The sequence below is a fragment of the Balaenoptera physalus genome (assembly GCF_965194825.1).
Source record: "Balaenoptera physalus genome assembly, chromosome: 20".
Lineage (NCBI taxonomy): Eukaryota > Metazoa > Chordata > Mammalia > Artiodactyla > Balaenopteridae > Balaenoptera > Balaenoptera physalus.
The window spans coordinates 64,740,728-64,765,134 of NC_138901.1; the positions used below are offsets into that span (position 1 = coordinate 64,740,728).

Below are 24,407 nucleotides of genomic sequence, written 5' to 3' on the forward strand. Positions count from 1 at the left end.
TGTTATTTATTTTTTGGCTGTGTTGAGTCTTTGTTGCTGTGTGCAGGCTTTCTGTAGTTGCAGCGAGCGGGGAGCTACTCTTCATTGTGGTGCATGGGCCTCTCCTTGCGGTGGCTTCACTTGTGCAGCATGGGCTCCAGGCGCGCAGGCCTCAGCATTTGTGGCACGTGGGCTCAGCAGCTGTGGCTCGCGGGCTCTAGAGCACAGGCTCAGTAGTTGTGGCGCACAGGCTTAGTTGCTCCGCAGCATGTGGGATCCTCCCAGACCAGGGCTCGAACCCGTGTCCCCTGCAATGGCAGGCAGATTCCCAACCACTGTGCCACCAGGGAAGTCCCTATACTGTGGTCTATTAAGTGTGCAATAGCATTGGCTAAAAAAAAAGTACAGGGACATCCCTGGTGGTCCAGTGGTTAAGACTCCATGCTTCCAATGCAGGGTGTGTGGGTTCGACCCCTGGTCAGGGAACTAAGATCCCACATGCCATGTGGCCAAAAACTTTAAAAAAAAAAAAAAAAGTACATACTTTAATTTAAAAATACTGTCAAAAAAATCCTAACCGTCATCGAGCCTTCACTGAGCTGTAGTGGTAACATCAAATATCACTGATCACAGATCACCAATTCAAATATGATAATAATGAAAAAGTTTGAAATATTGCAAGAAACACCAAAATGTGACAGAGACATAAAGTGAGCAAATGCTGTTGGAATGATGGTGCCAGTAGACTTGCTTGACGCAGGGTTGCCACAAACCTTCAGTCTGTAAAAAAAAAAAAAAAAAAAAAAAAAAGCAACACAGTATCTGCAAAGCACAATAAAATGAAGAATGGCCTGTACAAGAAGCTAAACAAATTCCAAGTAAGATGAACTCCAAAAGATCACAAGACATGCAGTCAAACTTTGAAAAGACAGAGGGCAGACAGCAGAAGCAAGAAGAACTACAATTCTGCAGCCTGTTGAAGGAAAACCACATTCACAGAAAGACAAAATGAAAAGGCAGAGGACTTGGTACGAGATGAAGGAACAAGATAAAACACCAGAAAAACAACTAAGTGAAGAGATAGGCAACCTTTCAGAAAAAGAATTCAGAATAATGATAGTGAAGATGATCCAGGACCTTGGAAAAAGAATGGAGGCAAAGATCGAGAAGATGCAAGAAATCTTTAACAAAGACCTAGAAGAATTAAAAAACAAACATGAACAATACAATAACTGAAATGAAAAATACACTAGAAGGAATCAATAGCAGAATAACTAAGGCAGAGGAGCAGATAAGTGACCTGGAAGACACAATGATGGAATTCACTGCCATGGAACAGAATAAAGAAAAAGAATGGAAAGAAATGAAGACAGCCTAAGAGACCTCTGGGACAATATTAAACGCAACAATATTCGCATTATAGGGGTCCCAGAAGGAGAAGAGAGAGAGAAAGGACCTGAGAAAATATTTGAGGAAATTATAGTCGAAAACTTCCCTAACATGGGAAAGGAAACAGCTACCCAAGTCCAGGAAGCGCAGAGTCCCAGGCAGGATAAACCCAAGGAGAAACATGCTGAGACACATAGTAATCAAATTGACAAAAATTAAAGACAAAAATTATTGAAAGCAACAAGGGAAAAAATGACAAATAACATATAAGGGAACTCCCATAAGGTTAACAGCTGATTTCTCAGCAGAAACTCTACAAGCCAGAGGGGAGTGGCATGATATATTTAAAGTGATGAAAGGGAAGAACCTACAACCAAGATTACTCTACCCGGCAGGGATCTCATTCAGATTTGATGGAGAAATCAAAAGCTTTACAGACAAGCAAAAGCTAAGAGAATTCAGCACCACCAAACTACCTCTACAACAAATGCTAAAGGAACTTCTCTAAGTGGGAAACGCAAGAGAAGAAAAGGACCTACAAAAACAAACCCATAACAATTAAGAAAATGGTAATAGGAATATACATATCAATAATTACCTTAAACGTGAATGGATTAAATGCTCCAACCAAAAGACAGAGGCTCGCTGAATGGATACAAAAACAAGACCCATATATATGCTGTCTGCAAGAGACCCACTTCAGACCTAGGGACACATACAGACTGAAAGTGAAGGGATGGAAAAAGATATTCCATGCAAATGGAAATCAAAAGAAAGCTGTGTAGCAGCACTCATATCAGGAAAAATAGACTTTAAAATAAAGAATGTTACAAGAGACAAGGAAAGACACTACATAATGATCAAGGGATCAATCCAAGAAGAAGATATAACAATTATAAATATGAATGCACCCAACATAGGAGCACGTCAATACATAAGGCAACTGCTAACAGCTATAAAAGAGGAAATCGACAGTAACACAATAATAGTGGGGGACTTTAACACCTCACTTACACCAATGGACAGATCATCCAGACAGAAAATTAATAAGGAAACACAAGCTTTAAATGACCAATAGACCAGATAGATTTAATTGTTATTTATAGGACATTCCATCCAAAAAGAGCAGTTTACACTTTCTTTTCATATGTACATGGAACATTCTCCAGGATAGATCACATCTTGGGTCACAAATCAAGCCTCAGTAAACTTAAGAAAATTGAAATCATATCAAGCATCTTTTCCGACCACAACACTATGAGATTAGAAATCAATTACAGGGGGCTTCCCTGGTGGTGCAGTGGTTAAGAATCCGCCTGCCAATGCAGGGGACACTGGTTTGAGCCGTGGTCTGGGAAGATCCCACATGCCGCAGAGCAACTAAGCCTGTGCACCACAACTGCTGAGCTTTTACTCTAGAGCCCGCAAGCCACACCTGCTGAGCCCGCGTGCCACGACTACTGAAGCCCGTATGCCTAGAGCCTGTGCTCCACAACAAGGGAAGCCACTGCAATGAGAAGCCTGCGCACCACAGCAAAGAGTAGCCCCCGCTCCCCACAACTAGAGAAAGCCCATGTGCAGCAACAAAGACCCAATGCAGCCAAAAATAAATAAATTAATTTAAAAAAAATTACAGGGGAAAAAAACCATAAAAAACACAAAACACATGGAGGCTAAACAGTACATTACTAAATAACCAAGAGATCACTGAAGAAATCAAAGAGGAAATCAGAAAATACCTAGAGACAAATTACAATGAAAACACGATGATCCAAAACCTATGGGATGCAGCAAAAGCTGTTCTAAGAGGGAAGTTTATAGCAATACAAGCCTACCTCAAGAAACAAGAAAAATCTCAAATAAACAATCTAACCGTACACCTAAAGAAACTAGAGAAAGAAGAACAAACAAAACCCAAAGTTAGTAGATGGAAAGAAATCATAAAGATCAGAGCAGAAATAAATGAAATAGAAACAAGGAAAACAATAGCAAAGATCAGTAAAACTAAAAGCTGGTTCTTTGAGAATGAAATTGAATCAAATCTTCCAACAGGGGCTTCCCTGGTGGCGCAGTGGTTGAGAATCTGCCTGCCGATGCAGGGGACATGGGTTCGAGCTGTGGTCTGGGAAGATCCCACATGCCACGGAGCAGCTAAGCCCGTGAGCCACAACTACTGAGCCTGCGCGTTTGGAGCCTGTGCTCCGCAACAAGAGAGGCCGCGATAGTGAGAGGCCCGCGCACCGCGATGAAGAGTGGCCCCCGCTTGCCGCAACTAGAGAAAGCCCTCGCAAAGAAACGAAGACCCAACACAGCCAATAAATTAAAAAAAAAAATCTTCCAACAAACAAAAGTCCAGGACCAGAAGGCTTCACAGGTGAATTCTATCAAACATTTAGAGAAGAGCTAACACCCATCCTTCTCAAACTCTTCCAAAAAATTGCAGAGGAAGGAACACTCCCAAACTCATTCTATGAGGCCACCATCACCCTGATACCAAAACCAGGCAAAGATACTACAAAAAAAGAAAATTACAGACCAATATCACAGATGAATATAGATGCAGAAATCCTCAACAAAATACTAGCAAACAGACTCCAACAACACATTTAAAGGAACATACACTATGATCAAGTGGGGTTTATCCCAGGGATGCAAGGATTCTTCAGCGTACGCAAATCAATCAGTGTGATACACCATATTAACAAATTGAAGAATAAAAACCATATGATCATCTCAATAGATGCAGAGAAAGCTTTTGACAAAATTCAACACCCATTTATGATAAAAACTCTCCAGGAAGTGGGCATAGAGGGGACGTACCTCAACATAATAAAGGCCATATACGACAAACCCACAGCAAACATCATTCTCAGTGGTGAAAAACTGAAAGCATTTCCTGTAAGATCAGGAACAAGACAAGGATGTCCACTCTTGCCACTATTATTCAACATAGTTTTGGAAGTCCTAGCCACAGCAATCAGAGAAGAAAAAGAAATACAAATTGGAAAAGAAGTAAAACTGTCACTATTTGCAGATGACATGATACTATACATAGAGAATCCTAAAAATGCCACCAGAAAACTACTAGAGCCAATCAATGAATCTGGTGAAGTTGCAGTCTACAAAATTAATGCACAGAAATATCTTGCATTACTATATACTAACAACGAAAGATCAGAAAGAGAAATTAAGGAAACAATCCCATTCACCATTGCAACAAACAGAATAAAATACCTAGGAATAAACCTACCTAAGGAGACAAAAGACCTGTATGCAGAAAACTATAAGACACTGATGAAAGAAATCAAAGGTGACACAAACAGATGGAGAGATATACCATGTTCTTGGAATGAATCAATATTGTGAAAATGAGTACACTACCCAAAGCAATCTACAGATTCAGTGCAATCCCTATCAAATTACCAGTGGCATTTTTTACAGAACTAGAACAAAAAATCTTAAAATTTGTATGGAGACACAAAAGACCCTGAATAGCCAAAGCAGTCTTGAGGGGAAAAAATGGAGCTGGAGGAATCAGACTCCCTGACTTCAGACTATACTACAAAGCTACAGTAATAGAGACAGTATGGTTCTGGCACAAAAACAAATATAGATCAATGGAACAGGATAGAAAGCCCAGAGAGAAACCCACGCACCTATGGTCAACTAATCTATGACAAAGGAGGCAAGGATATACAGTGGAGAAAAGACAGCCTCTTCAATAAGTGGTGCTGGGAAAACTGGAGAGCTACATGTAAAAGAATGAAATTACAACACTCCCTAACACCATACACAAAAATAGACTCAAAATGGATTAGAGACCTAAATTTAAGATTGGACACTATAAAACTCTTAGAGGAAAACATAGGAAGAACACTCTTTGACATAAAACACAGCAAGATCTTTTTTGATCCACCTCCTAGAGTAATGGAAATAAAAACAAAAATAAACAAATGGGACCTAATGAAACGTAAAAGCTTTTGCAAAGCAAAGGAAACTACAATCAAGACGAAAAGGCAACCCTCAGAATGGGAGAAAATATTTGCAAACGAATCAACGGACAAAAGATTAATCTCCAAAATATATAAACAGCTCATGCAGCTCAATATTAAAAAAAAACCCAGTCAAAAAATGGGCAGAAGACCTAAGTAGACATTTCTCCAAAGAAGACATACAGATGGCCAAGAAGCACATGAAAAGATGCTCAACATCACTAATTATTAGAGAAATGCAAATCAAAACTACAATGAGGTATCACCTCACACCAGTTAGAATGGGCATCATCAGAAAATCTACAAACCACAAATGCTGGAGAGGGTGTGGAGAAAAGGGAACCCTCTTGCACTGTTGGTGGGAATGTAAATTGATACAGCCACTATGGAGAACAGTATGGAGGTGCCTTAAAAAACTAAAAATAGAATTACCATATGACCCAGCAATCCCACTACTGGGCATATACCCAGAGAAAACCAGAATTCAAAAAGACACATGCACCCCAGTATTCACTGCAGCACTATTTACAATAGCCAGGTCATGGAAGCAAGCTAAATGCCCATCGACAGACAAATGGATAAAGAAGATGTGGTGCATATATACAATGGAATATTACTCAGCTGTAAAAAGGAACGAAATTGGTTCATTTGTAGAGATGTGGATGGATCTAGAGACTGTCATTCAGAGTGAAGTAAGTCAGAGAAGAACAAATATCGTATATTAACGCATATTCGTGGAACCTAGAAAAATGATACAGATGAACCGGTTTGCAGGGCAGAAATAGAGACACAGATGTAGAGAACAAACGTACGAACACCAGCGGGGGAAAGTTGTTGGGGGGTTGGTGGTGGTGGGATGAACTGGGAGATTGAGATTGACATATCTACACTAATATGTAAAAAATAGATAACTAATAAGAACCTACTGTATAAAAAAATAAAATAAAATTCAAAAAACAATTAAAAAAAAAAAAACTTCCAAAAGACAAAGATCAAATCTTGAAAACAGCAAGAGAGAAGTGAATCCTCAGAATATCTGCAGAATTCTCATCGGACATTTTGGAGGCCAGAAGACAACGGGGTTGATATATTAAAAGTCTAAAACAGAAAAGTCAACCGAGAATTCTCTATCCAGCAAATCTGTCCTTCAAAAGTGAGGGAAGAATCAAGACATTACCAGATAAAAGCTGAGAGGTTTGTTATCATTAGACCTGTCCTGCAAGAAATGCTCAGGGGAGTCCTATAGGATGACAAGAAGGGACACTGGATAGTACCTCAAAAGCCCTGTGGAGAAATAGAGATCTCAATAAAGATAAATACATGGGCAATTATAAAAACTAGAATTACTATAACAATGGTTTGTAACCATACTTTTTGTTTTCTATAACCAAGAAACATACCTTTAAAGAAAAAAATATTAATGTGAAAGCTTGTGTTACTGTAACTTTGGTTTGTAACTCCAAATTGTGTTTTCTACACAGTTTAGGAATACAGTTAGAAGAATTATTAGTTTATGTTTTGTGGCACATGACGTATAAAGATGTAACAACCAAAAGGATGGGACAGAGCTGTAAAGGAGGAGGATTTTTGTTATTGAAGTTAAGCTGCTATAAATTCAAATTAGAATGTTATAACTTTAGGATGTTAAATGGAATCCCTATGGTAACCAAAAGGAAAATGGCTACAGAATATACAGAAGAAGAAATTAAGAAGGAGTCTAAACAACTCACTGCAAAAAAAAAAAAAAGAAAAGGAGACAGGAATGCAAGAAATGGGGAACCAAAAAGCTATAGGGCGTACAGAAACATAGGCTTTAAGTCAAAAACGTTTACAAGAGACAAAGGACATTATATATTAACAAAAGGCTTCTGTATAATAAAGTACAGCAAGAAGATATAACAATTATAAACACTTACGTAACTAATGACCAACCATCAAAGTATATGAAACAGAAACTGAGAGATTTGAAGGGAGAAATAGTTCTACAATAATAGTTCTACCCCACTCACAATAATGGATTAAAAAAACAGAAGATAAATAAGGAAACACCTGAACACCACAATAAACCAACTATATCTAACAGACATTTACAGAGCGCTCCACACAACAGCAGCAGCATACACAGTCTTCTCAAGTGCACTTGGGACATTTTCCAGGATAGATCATAGGTTAGACCACAAATTAAATCTCAATAGATCTTAACATACAGATATCATACAAAGTATCTTCTCTGACCACAAGATGATGTTCGAAATCAATAACATAAAACTGGAAAAGTTACAAAACTGTGTAAATTAAACACATTTTTTTTTGAGTATAGTTGATATACAATGTTGTGTCAGTGTCAGGTGTACAGCCCAGTGATTCTTGTACATGGATAATATATTCATTCTTTTTCAGATTTTCCCATATAGGTTATCACAGAATATTGAGTAGAGCTCCCTGTGCCTTGCAGTAGGTTCTTGTTGCTTACCTATCTTATATACGGTAGTGTGTGTGTGTTCATCCCAAGCTCCTGATTTATCCCTCCCCTCACGTTTCCCCTTTGGTAACCATAAGTTTGTTTCTGTTTCGTAGATACGTTCATTTGTGTCATATTTTAGATTCCACATATAAGTGATATCATATGGTATTTGTCTTTCACTTTCTGACTGACTTTGAGTAGTATGATAATCTCTAGGTCCATCCATGTTGCTGCACATGGCATCATTTCGTTATTTTTTATGGCTGAGAAATATTCCATTGTGTATATATACCACATTTTCTTTATCCATTCCTCTGTCGATGGACGTTTAGGTTGTTTCCATGTCCTGGCTATTGTAAATAGTGCTGCAATGGACACTGGGGTGCATGTATCTTTTCAGATTATGGTTTTCTCAGGATATATGCCCAGGAGTGGGATTGCAGGATTATATGGTGATTCCATTTTAGTTTTTTAAGGAACCTCCATACTGTTCTCCATAGTGGCTGTACCAATTTACATTCCCACCAGGAGTGTAGGAGGATTCCTTTTTCGCCACACCCTCTCCAGCATTTATTGTTTGTAGACCTTTTGATGATGGCCATTCTGACCGGTGTGGTGGTACCTCATTGTAGTTTTGTTTTGCATTTTTCTGATAATTACTGATGTTGAGCATCTTTTCATGTGGTTTTTGGCCATCTGTATGTCTTCTTTGGAGAAATGTCTGTTTAGATCTTCTGCCCATTTTTTGATTGGGTTGTTTGTTTTTTTGACATAGAGCTACATAAGCTGTTTGTATATTTTGGAGATTAATCTCTTGTTGGTTGCTTTGTAAACAATACACTTTTTAAAAAAATTTATTTTATTTATTTATTATTTTTGGCTGCGTTGGGTCTTCGTTGCTGTGCGCAGGCTTTCTGTAGTTGCGGCAGGCGGGGGCTTCTCATTGTGGTTGCTTCTCTTGTTGTGGAGCACGGGTTCTAGGCATGCAGGCTTCAGTAGTTGCAGCACGTGGGCTCAGTAGTTGTAGCTCGCGGGCTCTAGAGCGCAGGCTCGGTAGCCGTGGCTCACGGGCTTAGTTGCTCCGTGGCATGTGGGATCTTCCCAGACCAGGGCTCGAACCTGTGTCCCCTGCATTGGCAGGCGTATTCGTAACCACTGCACCACCAGGGAAGTCCAACAATACACTTTTAAACAACCAATGGATCAAGAAGAAATTACAAGGGAAATTAGAACAAATGAAAATGAAAACACAACATAACAAAATTTATGGGATGCATTGAAAGCAGTGCTGAGGGGGAAATTTGCAGCTACAAATGCTTATATTAAACAAAAAGAAAGATCTGAGATCAATAACCTAACTTTACAACTTAAGGAACTAGAAAACAACAAACTAAACCCAAAGCTAGCAGAAGGAAGGAAATGACAAAGATTAGAATAGATTGGAAAGGTGAGTATTTTTTGTTGAAAAAAACCTCCTGTTTCTTTGCATGTCTAGTAAGCTTTGGTTGACAACTGGACATTTTTGATAATAGAGTGTAGCAACTCTGGACTTCATTTTTCTGAGGTCGTTGTCCTTTGGAAACTTACCTGGACTTAAACTTCAGCATCTCTTCCCCTGCACTGTGCAGCCACTGGTGTGTCTGCTCGTTTTTTTAAAAGTATTTTTATTTATTCGTAGGGGTCACCCCTGAGTCTTTCTAATGTGGTAGTCAGCAGTGATTTTGGTTTAACCCAAATACTTTGAGCCTGTAGGCCTCATACCCTCTGCTGATCAATCTGGGTTGGGGAATGCATTCAAGCCCCCCTTGGCTTTCACTTTTCCCCATGCTCTCCTGGGTCTCTCCCACTCATACGTTGCTCCCCAGTTAGCCAAGGATGTGTGGAGAACATAACTCAGCCCTTTTATGGTTTTCTCACTTCCAGCATGTCTGTCACATTTTTGACTGACCTGCTGCTTGCCCTAACTTGGCCTGCAAGCTTGGGCTGGTAAGGCTGCGTGTTTTGATCATTCATTCACAACTGAATCCACCATTTTTGGCCAGCAAAACTGTAGGTTCTTGCAGCCAATCCCACATTGGTAAGACTACTACTTCTTCCAGCCAAGGCTGAGGGGTGGGTTTTGAAGGGATGGGCGCCTCAGTCCACAAGGCCACAGACTCCTCCGGCTCCTGTCCTAAGCGCCACCTGGTTTTAAAAGCTAACACTTCTCATTTTGTTGTCTGCCTTTGCGGTACTTCCAGTGCCCTGAAGTTGTTGTTCTTGAGCATTCTCCCCAGTTTTATGGGTTTTTTTGTTTTTTGTTCTTTGCTGCACTGCGAGGCTTGTGGGATCTTAGTTCCCTGACCAGGGATCGAACCCGGGCCCTCAGCACTGAGAGCTCGGAGTCCTAACCACTGGACTGCCAGGGAATTCTCAATTTATGTTTGTTCTTTGCAAGGGGGAATTGAGCACCTCTTTATACTGCCATCACAGGAAGACCCTCTTCTCATTCTTTATTATCATTTCAAATGAAGAAAGTGAGGCTCAAAGAGATGAAGCCACTTGCCTGAGGTCCTGCAGTTAGGAAGTAGGGGAGCCAGAATTAAACTCAGGAACTCTATTTAAAAAGTTTTATTGAAGTATAATTGACATATAAGGAATTATACTTATTTAAGCCACGTAATTTGACAAGTTTTACATATGAATATGCCCGTGAAACCATCACCACCACCAAGATAATAAACATATCTACCACATGTCTCTTTCTAATCCCTCCTGCCCTTCCCTCACCTCTAGGCAACCAGAGATCTGCTTTCTGTCACTATAGTTTGCATTTCCTAGAATTTTATATAAATAGAATTGTAAGTCTGTACTCTTTTTTTCTGGCTTTTTTCACTCAGCATAATTGAAATTCATCCATGTTGTAGTATATATCAATAATTTATTTCCTTTTATTGCTAAATATTATTCTGTTGCATTAATATGCAAAAGTTTATTTGTTGACGGACATTTATGTTGTTTCTAGATTTGAGTTATTACAAATAAACCTGCTCTGAACATTTGCGTACAAGTCTTTGTGTGGGATATGCTTTCATTTCTCTTTGGTCATACCTAGGAGTGGGACAGCTGGACCATATGGAAGGTGTGTGTTTAACGTTTTAAATAAACTTTTAATTCAGAATAATTTTAGATTTACCAAAAAGTTTCAAAGATAGCACAGAGAGTTCCATATACCCCTCACCCGGTTTCCCTCATCCGTTAGCATCTTCCGTTACTGTAATTCATTTGCCAACGTGAAGAAACTGACATTGGTACATTACTATTAATTAAACTCCAGACTTTATTTGGATTTCACCAGTTTTGTCAGTAATGTCAGCTTTCTGTCCCAGGACACAATGCATGTAGTTGTCAGGCCTCCCCAGTCTGCTGTGGTCTGTGACAATGTCCCAGCTGGTCCTTTCTTTCGTGACCTTGGCAGACGTGAACAGTACTGGCCAGGAGTCCTGTGGAAAGTGACAGCATGTCCTCCAACCTCGGCTTCTGATGGGTTTTACCTCAGGACTGAACTGGGGCTACGGCCTTCGGGCACGGAGATCACAAAGCGAGGGGCCTCTCATCACACCCTCTCAGCGCGGGTGATGTCAGCGTCACCTGCTCAGGGCGGTGTTGGCCAGCTCTCTGCGGGCAGAGTTTTCTTTCCTCTTTCCCGGTGGCAGTCGCTCAGCTGGGCTCACCCTCAAAGGGGCAGATTTCGTTGCAGCTCCTTTGGGAGGGAGCGTCTGCATTTAAATATTACTTGGAATTCTTCTGTACAGCAGATTGTATCTTCTCTCTCATTTCTTTCATTTTTTTTTGAGACTTGAAAAAAATCTAAATACATTTATTAATACCAATAAAAGTTCATTTTTAAAGGGAAAATTAAAAGAAAACAATAAAATGTAACATTAAAAACATGGTAAAGATGAAACTCTAGAAAGTGAGTTGATTGTTATGATCTGGCTATATCAATTTTATCTTGGGACTTGGTTTTCTCTTTTTTTTGAATTTTATTTTTATACAGCAGGTTCTTGTTAGTCATCAATTTTATACACATCAGTGTAAACATGTCAATCCCAATCGCCCAATTCATCACACCACCCCCCCAACCCCCCATCTCTCATTTCTTTACTCATTTACTTCACTATAGAAATAGTGTATATTTATACTTGGGTTATAATCCAATTCTGCATTATTCATGCTGTTCAAGTTGTTCCAGTTTTGGTCACTATGGGTCTTCTCTGTTTGTCTCCTGGGTTCTTTGGGCGTCGGGCGCGCAGGCGCAGTGTGGGCGGGCGCACGTAGGCGGCAGGCGGGTGCGCAGGCGCAGTGGGCAATGGGCGCCGAGTGCGCCGGAGCAAGTACCCCGGGGCGGAGGGCGCACGTGGCCCGTGGACGGCGGCCGCACAGGCGCAGTGGGCGATGGGCGCTGAGTGCGCAGGCGCAGGTGGGCTGCAGGCGGGTGCGCAGGCGCAGTGGGCGGCGGGCGCACGTGGCAGGCGGGGCCTCAGCCGCCGCGGGCGAAATGCAGCCGTTACGCTGGCAGGTGGTGGCTGCTATCGCCGCGGGCCTCGCGCTGGCCCTGGAGGCGCTGCCCGCCGTGCTACGCTGGCTGTGGGCCGGGCGGCAGCGGCGGCCGCGGCGCGAGGTGCTGTTCTTCCCGTCTCAGGTGACGTGCACCGAGGCCCTGCTGCGGGTCCCGGGCGCCACGCCCTCCGGCTGCCCGTGCAGCTTGCCCCACGGCGAGAGCTCGCTGAGCCGCCTGTTGCGCGCCCTGCTGGCAGCCCGCGCCAGCCTCGAGCTCTGCCTGTTCGCCTTCTCCAGCCCGCAGCTGGGCCGCGCAGTGCAGCTGCTGCACCAGCGCGGGGTGCGCGTCCGCGTGGTCACCGACTGCGACTACATGGCCCTCAATGGCTCACAGATCGGGTTGCTCCGCAAGGCAGGTAGGCCGGGCGCGGGGCCGGGGGAGGCGGGAGGCAGAACCCGGATGGTGGGGGTGTTTGGGGAGGGGGCCTGAGGACCGGGGAGACCCGTTCGCGTCCCCTGGTGGCCTTGCAAGGTCTGGGGAAACTCCAGGGCCTCCCGAGGAGCTTCTGTGCAGAGCGTCTGAGCCCGAAACCTGGGCGACAGCCCTGGGAGGGACCGAGGCTGGAAGCAGGTCGGCCAGCAGAAGCTGGTCAGGGCGCAGGTGCGCAGAGAGGCTGCGTCCGCTTAAGGACCAAAGGGAGGAAAAGGCCTTTCCCCTTCAGTTTGTTAGTGAATTTCATTTTGGAGCTTCTGAAATGAATTTTTAGAAATTTATTTATTTTATTATTTATTTTATTTTATTTTTTGGGTGCGTTGGGTCTTCGTTGCTGCGAGTGGGCTTTTCTCTGGTTGCGGCGAGCGGGGGCTACTCTTCGTTGCGGTGTGCGGGCTTCTCATTGCGGTGGCTTCTCGTTGCGGAGCATGGGCTCTAGGCGCGCAGGTTTCAGTAGTTGTGGCTCTCGGGCTCTAGAGCGCAGGCTCAGTAGTTGTGGTGCACGGGCTTAGTTACTCCGCGGCATGTGGGATCTTCCCGGACCAGCTCGAACCCGCGTCCCCTGCATTGGCAGGCAGATTCTTATCCACTGTGCCACCAGGGAAGCCCTGAAATGAATTTTAAAAATACAGTACAACGTGGAGCTGAAATGTTTAGTTGGTGGCAGTTAATTTGTTTCTCCAGCTGCAAAATGTCAGGGAAGTCAGGTCTTTGGCCGGCCTGCCTCTCTCACTGGGGTGGGGACAGGTGAACCCGGATGTATGAATAATTTTGAAGACGTTCTAAATTCACAGCCTGCCTTACCTGTGAATTCTGTTTCCTCCTCCTGCCTCAGTGTGACGTTGTGTCCTGTGTGAGCTGTTCGGAGTCTGAACCTCGGGCCCTTCTCTCGATCACTGAGGCACCCAGGAAGGACATTCCTGCATCAGCATCTGTTGGACCTGTCAATTCTGGTGGCCGCTGTGGCCGAAAGACGCGTGGGGCCTTTAAGAACTGTCCTGGCTGTTCTCAGCCCAGCTTGCACGGGCCTCTTGCCCGCTCTCCTGATGGGAACACGCTTCAGTCTTTTGCTGCTTTTCCGTCTGCTTCCGTGTGGGCAGGGTTGGAAACCTAGTGTAAATGTTGAGGACCGTTGATTTCTGCTCTTCCTGGTATTTACGTGTTGTCCTGATCTGTTGGTTCTTTTAATGGGGAAACTTGGCAATGTTTCGGCATAGCGGTTTTATTTTGTTTAGGTTTTTAGAGAACCGTAGAACCTCGGGTTTGGGAAGAACCTTAAAGGGCCCCGCGACCAGACTCCGTCTAAACCTTGATAGCCCTCTGAGGGCATCCAGGCCGTCATTTGTCACTCACTGTTGAACCGGTCTCTCTGTGAGTCTGTGTTTGCCTGGACCGGTTCTGGCCTCTGGGGACACAGTGTTGAACAGCACAGTCCCAGTGGGAGGCTGACTGGAGCAGGAGTCCTGGAGGTGCCCGGAAGGGTCAGGAGATGTCGTAGGACAGGTACGGCTGTGCAGAGGGCGGGACATCTGCCCCGCGGCGTGACATGCATGAGGGCCCACGCTGTAGTGTGAGGAGTGGCAGGCGATCCTGGGGTCGAAGGTGGGAGTCACGAGGAGGGGCTGCCGGGCGCACCTAGGGCTCCGTGAGCTACAACAGGCAGAGAGGCTGTGTGAGCGGGGTGGTCACAGGGCCAAAGCCGCGGCTTCAGGTCCAGGGCCTGGTGTCTCCTGCGCTGTTCCCCCCGCCAGGCTTGTACCCCTTACAAGGTGCTGACTGCAGGGGGATCTGCTTCTGGGCCTGAGTGAGACCTTAGGGGCAAGTGAACCCGAGCAGATGGGTTTTGCCCCAGTCGCCACTGGATCGTCCTGGAACCAGTAACTGAAGGATGATGCGGGTCGTATGCCCTGGAGGGGGTGGGGAGCCTGCCCCGGATCAGGGGCTGGGAGCAGGGCATGTTTCCAGAGGAACTGAGTCACGCGTCCCTGCCGCCACCCGGCCCTCGGCTCTGTCGTCCTCCCCGTCCCGATGCCTCTGTGTCCTCCACGCCTCCTCCTGGGGCTGGTGGGGCGGGCCCCTGCCTGACTCAGCCGCTGTCACCATCCGGACGCGGTGGTGCCCGCGAACCCGGACACAAGCACGATCAGTCACGTGAACACATGCGTGCTGCAGAAGGAGCCTGAACCCTAGCGATGGGTGGTGGGGGCTGGGGGGAGGGAGCGAAGGGCTCCAGCGTGGGGGTGGTGAGGTAGAGCGCCCAGCCGGGGGCTCAGCTGGGGCGACAGGCAGCAGTGGCGTCTCACTCCTTGCAGGGATCCAGGTCCGGCACGACCAGGACCTGGGCTACATGCACCACAAGTTCGCGATCGTGGACAGGAAGGTGCTGATCACTGGCTCGCTGAACTGGACCACCCAGGCCATTCAGAACAACCGGGAGAACGTGCTCATCACGGAGGACGAGGAGTACGTGCGGCTCTTCCGGGAGGAGTTTGAGCGCATCTGGGAGGAGTTTGACCCCGCCAAGTACACCTTTTTCCCTCAGAACAGGAGACGTCGCTGAGATGCCTGCACGTGGGGAGGTGGGGCCGGCGTCCCTCGAGCTGGAGCGCCCCCCGGGGGCCACGGCGACATTCCCGCTAGGAGCCGCGCGCTTCCGGGGCCGGAGTCCACGTTCTGTGCGAGGAAAGCCAGTCCCGTTAAATTCTCCTTTGTTAAATGGCACAGTTCACTAGAGAGTGTTGGGGTTTACGAGGAAGAGGCCATGCTGCAGCGGAAGGGCCGGGTTTTGGACCAAACGCGGGGTGCCTCCGTCAGGGTTGCGCGTGCAGGGAGGGCCACCGCCTCATCACCGAGGCCGATCCGAGCCTCCCTGGCTTCCCCTGACCCGTCGGTCCAGCCCTCGGGCCCCTCAGTGCTCCCTCAGCCCCCATCCGGCTGGCGGAACCTGGATGGCCAGAGGGTGACGGTCCCTCCCTCCGTGCTGTCTCCAGCTCCTGGGGGGAGGGGCGGGGGATGGCACGGCGAGGAGGAGTGGCCATCATCCTTGGGAATCACTCAGTAGAAGGGACGAGCACTGAGAGCTTGGTGCTTGGCAGCCCCTGGTGTATGTGAGGTGAAGTGAGCAATCGTAACACGTGGAAACAGGAGTGTCCAGAAGCTGCTCCTGTTTCCACGTGTTAGGATTTTAACTTTTAGCATTCTCACATTCAGAGAAATTTGGTTGTGCATTTAGAATTGACCTTCACCGCGACGCTCGTGGCTTTGCTCAGTATCACCGAGGCAGGACCCAGGGGTGGCCTCACTGGGCTGTCCTGGTTCCTGGGGCAGGGATGTGACATGTTTGAACTGTCCCGGAGGCAGCTCCGAAGACACCTGGACAGCAGTTGCTCTCTCCTGTCGCTCAGACCCGGTGGGCACCCCTGGGTCTCCTCCCTCATCTCCCAGCTCCTGGGGACCCTTCCCCCACATGGCGTGTTCCTCTCGATTTAAAGTTATCTCTGACTTAGAGTGTCAGATAGGTAAACCCGAAGCTTAGCTTTTCTTACTCAACCAAGGTGTACTCTCAGATTGGAAGTCACAGACATGGCTTCACAGTGACCGTGTTTCTCCCCTGAGCTGGGCCCGCCGCCTCGAATAAACGTGCTCTCCCCTAGCCGACTAGCGTTGTGTGTTTCTGCCTTTTGTTCATTCAAATAGTGGCTACTTATTAAACAACTTCTTTTGGTGGCGGGGCGGGGGGGAACATCCAGCTATTTAGAAACCGTTGGCCAAGGCAGGAGCCTCTCGAGGAGTGAAGACTTGGGGGTGTTGCTTGGGGGACCCCCAGTGTCCTCCGAGTGTCCGCCCGGCGCGCACGGGGCCTGCGCCTTCGTTCCGGAAGCGGGCGGTGTCCGCAGTCCCAGCACTGCGCGCACCGGACCATCCAGCCCCACCATCGAGGTTGATGTTGCAGAAGTTGTGAAGTGAGCTCATCTCACATAGTTTTTTACTTAGTGTAATTTTATTTATATTGTTTTAGTTACTGTCATCTTAGCGGTGGGAATTTGATCTAATCAAGTTCCAGATTAACAGCCTTTCTGAAAGGAAAACAACACTTTCTCTGAGGGCCTGGGTGCTGACGAGGCTACAGCACTAAGATCAGCCTCCACTTTGGAGGCTGTTCTGTCCCCTTGAGGGAGGGTGACCATACGAGGTGACCAGAGCCCCGCTCTGACAGGAGAGGCGTGAGGAGGGGCAGCTGGGCTGGGGGCAGGGCATAGGCCGACCCCGGCGTGTCCGGGTCTCCAGGAGAGCCAGAGGGGTTCGCGGCCGAGGCTGCGTGGTTCCCAGGTCTCCGGGTCGTGAAAGCAGGTGAGCTGAACCATCGGTATTTTCTTGATTCGGAAGGTAGTTCAGGCCGAGTCAGTGGCTTGTGCTGAGCGGCAGTTGTCTGGAGGCTCATCCAGTGATGGGCAGGCACACTGAGGAGACCCCCAGAAGTGTGGCTGGCATCCCGCGGGCAGGGGACACCGGGCAGTGACCTGAGCACGGAGGGGAAGAGGCTGGGAGGGGGCTTGTGTGGCGTGTCGTCCGAAGCTGCATGCTTTGTCCACAAGATTCTGTCACAAACGGAACCATTACAGGAGGGAATCCATCCCCAGGAGGCTTGGCAGTTGCTCCCTAAGAGGCATCGAGGTCGGCCCCCCTCTTACTGCCCCCCGCCCCCCTCCCCCGCCCCACAGGCTCCTGGCCAGCCTCGTGATTCGGGTTCCAAGTCATCATTTTAACTACAGGGCAGTGATGCAGCTTAACAAACCTGACAGGCAAAGTTAATTAAACACTGGCACAGTTAACGTGTAAAATATTTTAAACTCATGTAACCCTTGTGGTAAAAAAAAAATGTCCTGGTAGTAGTTTGTCCCGTAGCTGTCAAATACACGAGCATGTTGGGTTCAAACAGTGCAGTTCCATTGTATTTAAAGCACTGTATTGGTTGTACTGAATTGGTTTTTAAAGCAACTGACTAGTTTAAAAAAACACTTCACTCGGATTCACATACCATAAAACTCACCCTTTTAAAATATGCAGTTCAGTGTAGTAACAGTATATTAACAGAATATTAGTTATTAGTATATTAACAGAGTTGTTATTTACTATAATAACAGTTGTGTAGCCATCACTACTGTCTGATTTCAGAGTGTTTTCTTCACTCCAGAAAGAAACCCTGTTTCTGTGGATTTACCTGGTGTGGATGTGTTACGTAAATGGAATCCACAACATGCGGTCTCTGGTATCTGCCTCCTTTCCCTGAGTGTAGTGCTTTTGAGGGCTATCCATGTTGTAGCAGGTGTCAGTATTTTACTTTTTATAGCTGAATAATAATGCATCGTATGGACAGAACACATTTTGTTTACCTGTTCGTCAATTGATGGACATTGGGGTTGTTTCCACCTTTTGTCTGTTACAAATATGATGCTGTGAACATTCACATACAAGTGTTCGTGTGGACGTGTTTTCATCTCTCTTGAGTATATACCTAGGAGTGGAATTGTTGGGTCGTATCACTGTGTTTAACCATTTCAGAAACTGCCAGACTGTTTTCCAAAGCGATCGAATCATTTTACATTCCCACCAACAGTGTATCAGGGTTCCTTTTTCTCCACATCCTCACGAACAGAAAGCTATTATTTGACTTTTTTAAAAATTAGTTTTAAAAATGGAGGTGTAATTGAGGTACAGTATTATGTAAGTTTCAGGTGTGTGACAGTGACTCACAGTATTTAAGGGTTATATTCCATTTGCAGTTATTATAAAATATTGGCTATATTTCCTGTGTTGTACTAAATATCCTTGTAACTTATTTTATACATTGAAGTTTGTGCCTCTTAATCCTCTACTCTTATCTTGCCCCTCCCCCTCCCATCTTCCCACTGGTAACCACTAGTTCTCTAGATCTGTCTCTTCCTTTTTTGTTATGTTAACTAGTGTATTTTATTTTTTAGATTCCACATATAAGTGATATCATACAGTATTTGTCTTTCTCTGTGTGACTCATTTCACTGAGCATAATATTTTCCAAGTCCATGCATGTTGTCGCAGATGGCATTATTTCATTCTTTTTTATGGCTGAGTAGTATTCCATTGCATATATGTACCACATATTCTTTAGTCATTTATCTATTGATGGACACTTAGGTTGCTTCCATATTTTGGCTGTTTTAAATAGTGCTGCTATGAACGTTGGGGTGCATGTATCTTTTCCAATTAGTGTGTTCATCTCCTTTGGATATATACCCAGGAGTGGAACTGCTGGGTCACATGGTAGCTCTATTTTTACTTTTTTTAGAAACTGCCATACTGTTTTCCATAGTGGCTGCACCAATTTGCATTCCCACCAACAGTGTACGAGGGTTCTCTTTATTTCACATCCTCACCAAAGTGTGTTATTTGTGATCTTTTTGATGATGGCCATTCTGACTGGTGTGAAGTGGTATCTCACTGTGGGTTTTTTTTTTTTTTTTTTTTAGTTTATGTATGTATGTATTTTTGGCTGCATTGGGTCTTTGTTGCTGCACACGGGCTTTCTCTGTGGAGAGTGGGGACTGCTCTTTGTTGCGGTGTGCGGGTTTTTCATTGCGGTGGCTTCACTTGTTGCGGAGTACAGGCTTTATGCGTGTGGGCTTCAGTAGTTGCAGCACCTGGGCTTGATAGTTGTGGCTTGGGGACTCTAGAGCGCAGGCTCAGTAGTTGTGGCACACGGGCTTAGTTGCTCTGCGGCACGTGGGATCTTCCCAGACCAGGGCTCGAACCCGTGTTCCCTGCGTTGGCAGGTGGATTCTTAACCACTGAGCCACCAGGGAAGTCCCATCTCATTGTGGTTTCAGTTTTCATTTCCCTGATGATTGACAGTGTTGAGCATCTGCTTATGTGCCGGTTAACCATCTGTGTTATTTGTAAAAAACTTCTGTTCAGGTCTTCTCCCCATTTTTTAATTGGGTTGTTTGCTTTTTTGATGTTGAGTTGTATAAACTGCTTATATTGATTATAGTTTGCATACTTACCCCTTATCAGTCGTATCATTTGCTAGTATTTTCTCCCATTCAGTAGCTTGTCTTTTTGTTTTGTTGACGGTTTCCTTTGCTGTGCAGTTTTTAAGCTTAATTAGGTTTCATTTGTTTATTTATTTAAGTTTATTTATTTTGGGGGGCTGCATTGGGTCTTTGTTGCGTGTGGGCTTTCTTTAGTTGCGGCGAGCAGGGGCTACTCTTTGTTGCGGTGCACGGGCTTCTCATTGTGGTGGCTTCTCGTTGTGGAGCACAGGCTCTAGGCACATGGGCTTCAGTAGTTGCAGCACGCAGGCTCAGTAGTTGTGGCGCACGGGCTTAGGTGCTCCGCAGCATGTGGGATCCTCCCAGACCAGGGATCGAACCCGTGTCCCCTGTGCTGGCAGGCGGATTCTTAACTGCTGCGCCACCAGGGAAGTCCCTGTCCTTTAATATTGAGGAAGCTCACTTCTGTGCCTAGCTTGTTGAGTGTCTTTTATCACTTTCCCAAATGCCTACTGGTTTTTAAAATTGCACGTACACAGCTTTAATAGTGTTAAAGCTGTTAAAACACCATCATATTAGACCAGTGTCCTGAAACTATGCTTGACAAGAATAATTTTTTTTTTATTTTATAAATTTATTTATTTATTTATTTTTGGCCGCGTTGGGTCTTTGTTGCTGCACACGGCCTCTAGGCGTGCGGGCTTCAGTAGTTGTGGCTCACGGGCTCAGTAGCTGTGGCTCACACGGGCTGTAGAGTGCAGGCTCAGTAGTTGTGGCGTGCGGGCTTAGTTCCTCCACGGCATGTGGGATCTTCCCGGACCAGGGCTCGAACCCGTGCCCCCTGTGTTGGCAGGCGGATTCTCAACCACTGTGCCACCAGGGAAGCCCAAGAATAAGTTTTTTTAAATGGGTGAAAAACAACTGAAACATCTTTGAACAATTGGAATAGTACTGAAAATGTTTCTTTTATGTGTCTGTACTCGTTTATTTTTGTTAAGTTTTACAGATTCCACAAGTTGATTTCTAATAGGTAGAGTCAGACTTGAATTTGTTTGTGTTTATCTGAGTAAAAGTTTGGATTCTGCAGTCATCTTCACATGTTTTACTCCAAAGGTTGTGACAATATTGGGGAAAAAAAAACAGTTTCTTATTTTAAATTTATTTAGTGGGTCACAACCAGAATTTTAAAAAATGAAATGGGATAGAGACGTCAGTGTGTGTCCTAGGAAGGGTGCATTATTTTGTGAAATTTTGGATTGTGGCTGGGGTGTATGTATGTGCGTACTGGGTCATGAGGAAAAACGCATTTTCTTTTTTAAACAAAAAGTAAAAATACTGTAAATCTCCGAATGAAGGGGCAGGTGTGGGGGAGTTATATTTCTTTTTCTTGTATTTCTTAGTGTCTTTTTGGCCCCCTGAAAGTTTCTGTAGCAGCCAATGTACCTTAATTAGATTATGGGTGTAAAATATTTCTAACTCTTCGTTGTGTGTGAACATGTGAAATCTCCTCATTTTAAAATGTTGACAACTAATCCAAAAACTTAAAAAGCAGATTTTATAAAAGTAAAAACAAACCAAAGATCCATTATAAATCTCTAGGTTCCTGACCAGCCTTCTGACTTTTGATCTAAATGCCTATTTTGCGTCATGTCCTTCCGTTAAACAAAATCTCGTTCACAGCATGCCAAGGGTGATGCAAAAATAGTTTATTATGATATTGTTTATGTAAAGTTAGGTAATATTTACAGTAGAAATGATCAGCTACATCCATGAGAATCTAGCATGTCACACAAAGGAATAAATATTTTGACAAAGTAACACTTCAGTTGTAGTGAGCAGCTGATCAGAAATTCTGTTTTTAAAAAAGAGCCTCAAACTAAACCGTAAAAGTCTTGAATTGTCAGAGAGCAGCGAGCTGACCAGGCTCTTCTCTTCAAGAGGCCCTGCAGTCCCACGGGAGATGGGCCCCTCCCGGGGGCCGCCAGGGATTGGGGGGGGGGGCACGCGGTGGGTCTCCACGCCACTTCAGCCTGGCGAACATTATTGTTCAGCGTTAGTACAGAAATTAAACACCAGTAAAAATTATACAAGCTTATTCTTTGAACATGTACCACCTGTGAAAAATTAGCTGTGGCAGAAGTGATTGTTGCTGTGAATTATTCCCGAACTTGTCACAGTAGAAGAAACTACCTACGCTTTCCCACTTTGTTCATATGCTGCCCCCACCCCGCCAGCAGCTAGGCATAGTATGCTTTTGTCTCAAGTAGCTGGATTGAGACATTCACCTGATAGAAGAGCGTATTTGTGAGAAAGATCACTGAGGGTTCTAATTGTTGAGGAGCCACTTAGAAACTTTACATTTTATAAATATTACTTAGGAAAAATCTTAATCACTTAACTGGTTTTGAATCCTAACAGTAAGTCAGTAGATACGTTGTTAATACTAAAGGTAAATCCTAAAATCCATTTTAATTGGTTTTGTGATACAAGCATAACACAAGAATGAATTTAGTGTTCTTTGTAATCTATTCCTAGCTTTCTATAAAATAAAACTGAAACAGGTGACATAGCTAGCTGTAAAGGGGAGAGGGCGGATGGCTGGAAACGTGATGGGCAGCAGGCGCCCGTGGGTCTGAAGGCTGCTCTGCGTGAGCTCAGACTGCCCTCCCGGCTCGTCCCACAGGCCTGGACGGCCCAGTTCTCAAGTATGCTTACCAACCTGACGGGCACACATCGTAGAAGAACAGCGTTACGAGTTTTGCAGCGTCCATGCCGTCACACACAACAACCCAGCGCTTGGCTGGACTCCCACGCAGCCTCCAGCAGGTGGCCACGGGTCACTGACTTAGACCCCAAGGCGTTGGGTCTCCTGCAGGTCCTAAGTCACTGTGTGCAGGATCTGGGCAAGAGCAACTCCTGTGTTCCTCCTCCTCCTGATTTTTCTCAACACTTTGAATGGCTCTGCCAAGAATGAGGAACAAGTACAACCGAGATCTTTCAGGGAAAAACAAAACCACCTGTTAAATGGCCAGAGCTTTACGAAAGGTAACACAAGTCATTAAAAACACTTCCCTGTAATGTTGAGTGGGATTCAATGTTGTACCCAAAGCTGTTCTTCCTATCTTAGAAAGCGATGCTTGTATGAGGAAAAAAGAAAAAAACCCCACACAGACTTTGTCACAGAAATCCATGCAGTAACTTCTGAGTAATATTTACACTGCTTGCTCTGCATAATACCCCGGTTTTTCTAAATACAGAGGAACTGGGAGCTGCACGGGGTGTGCGGGGTCCCGTGGGCCCTGGAAGGAATGGACACAGTGTGTCTGAGCTGCTGTCGGGGACACAGGTTGGGCCTGCTCTGCTGAGGGTCTTCTGTTGACAGACCTCAGGGAGGGGAGACCGCTTCCCTTTACAGAGAAACAGGAAGAAACTCACTGTTCTCAAAAGGGCAGAAGAACGAGACCGGTCTTTTCCAGCAGACAAAACTTGAGAGACTGACAGAGTTCATCTCCATACTGGGTTTCTGTCCTGTCTTCCTATCAAAGAACCCAAAACACGTGGTTTCTGAGACCTCACTTAAGGCTGCTGCTGATTTAAGTTTTCAGCTGTGGAAAGTACGGCCTTGCGAAAGTGTACACACGTGAAAATACACAAAACTAAAGTGCAACCCCGCCTCCCGAGAGCAGGCCGAGGAGAGCCGGGCTGGGCCTGCTGCGGCGGGAGTGTCCCCAGCGTCTTGCGCTTGGTGCCGAGAGCAGGGGCGGGCGCTACGTTTCACCTGACCTCTGGTGAGGGAGACCTTTCCTAGGAGTCCGACACCTGCTCTCATCCCTTTCGGCGCCCTGGCGGCTCCTCCGCGTCTCTGGAGCCGTCCAGGATCCCGTCTCAGAATGGCGGGATGAAGGAGCGCCCACGATCACAGGTGGACAAGATGGGTGTGCAGATGCCTGCAGTGAAACCTCTGGAAGAAGTCGGTTCTCAGCAGCACCCCCCAAGTCCTCTCCTACGGGTGGGGCTGCAGCACCAGGGCGCCGGGACCTCGTTAGTTTCGGCTGAGTGGAGGAAATGCTAGGGCAACAGGTAAAATCTGTTCATAAAGCAAGTTCCTAGTCAACATGAAACACCAAGAGCTCAACTGTCCAGGACTTTGGGGTGTGAGACATTCCGAATGACTGCAGTTTCCGGAGGAGAGAAGCTTCCAGTTAAGGGGCCAGATCTTTTTTCCTTCTAGTATTTCCTTCTTTTTGAGTATCATACTACACACTTCCCAGTCCTTTGTAAAACTCTGGCAACACTTCAGTCTCCTCCCCTTTCTAGGTGATAAAGGGCTAGTGTCTAGTATTTTGTTTATGAAATCGCGTCTTGAAAGTCAGCTTCTTGAGAACAGTGATGAGCAAACTTCTTGTCAGGGAAGAGAACTGCTGGCGTGCTGTGTTCGTTTTACTCTCTAATGGAGAACAGCTTTGAGTCCCTGGAGAAGACCGTGTCACGGGCGAGCGGCGGGGGAAGCCTGGCTCATG

At 45.6% G+C, this 24,407-nt stretch overlaps 2 protein-coding genes across 2 annotated transcripts in view; both read left to right on the plus strand.

The window, feature by feature from the left end:
• FLCN (folliculin) overlaps nt 1–24,407 on the plus strand; it is a 58,444-nt gene that overhangs the window by 20,036 nt on the left and 14,001 nt on the right. The gene's annotated exons all lie outside the window — the stretch shown is intronic.
• On the plus strand, nt 4,860–22,887 carry PLD6 (phospholipase D family member 6). The gene is made up of 2 exons (XM_082442911.1): nt 4,860–12,782; nt 15,172–22,887. The coding sequence occupies exons 1-2, from the start codon at nt 12,038–12,040 to the stop codon at nt 15,417–15,419; spliced, it is 993 nt and encodes a 330-aa protein (XP_082299037.1). The 5' UTR covers nt 4,860–12,037; the 3' UTR covers nt 15,420–22,887.

Excerpts from the sequence above, each read along its gene's own strand:
- PLD6 (XM_082442911.1), top strand. The coding sequence starts at position 12,038 with ATGCTGTTCAAGTTGTTCCAGTTTTGGTCACTATGGGTCTTCTCTGTT. Across the intron at positions 12,783-15,171 it reads CGGGTTGCTCCGCAAGGCAG|GGATCCAGGTCCGGCACGAC; the intron begins GTAGGCCGGGCG and ends CACTCCTTGCAG.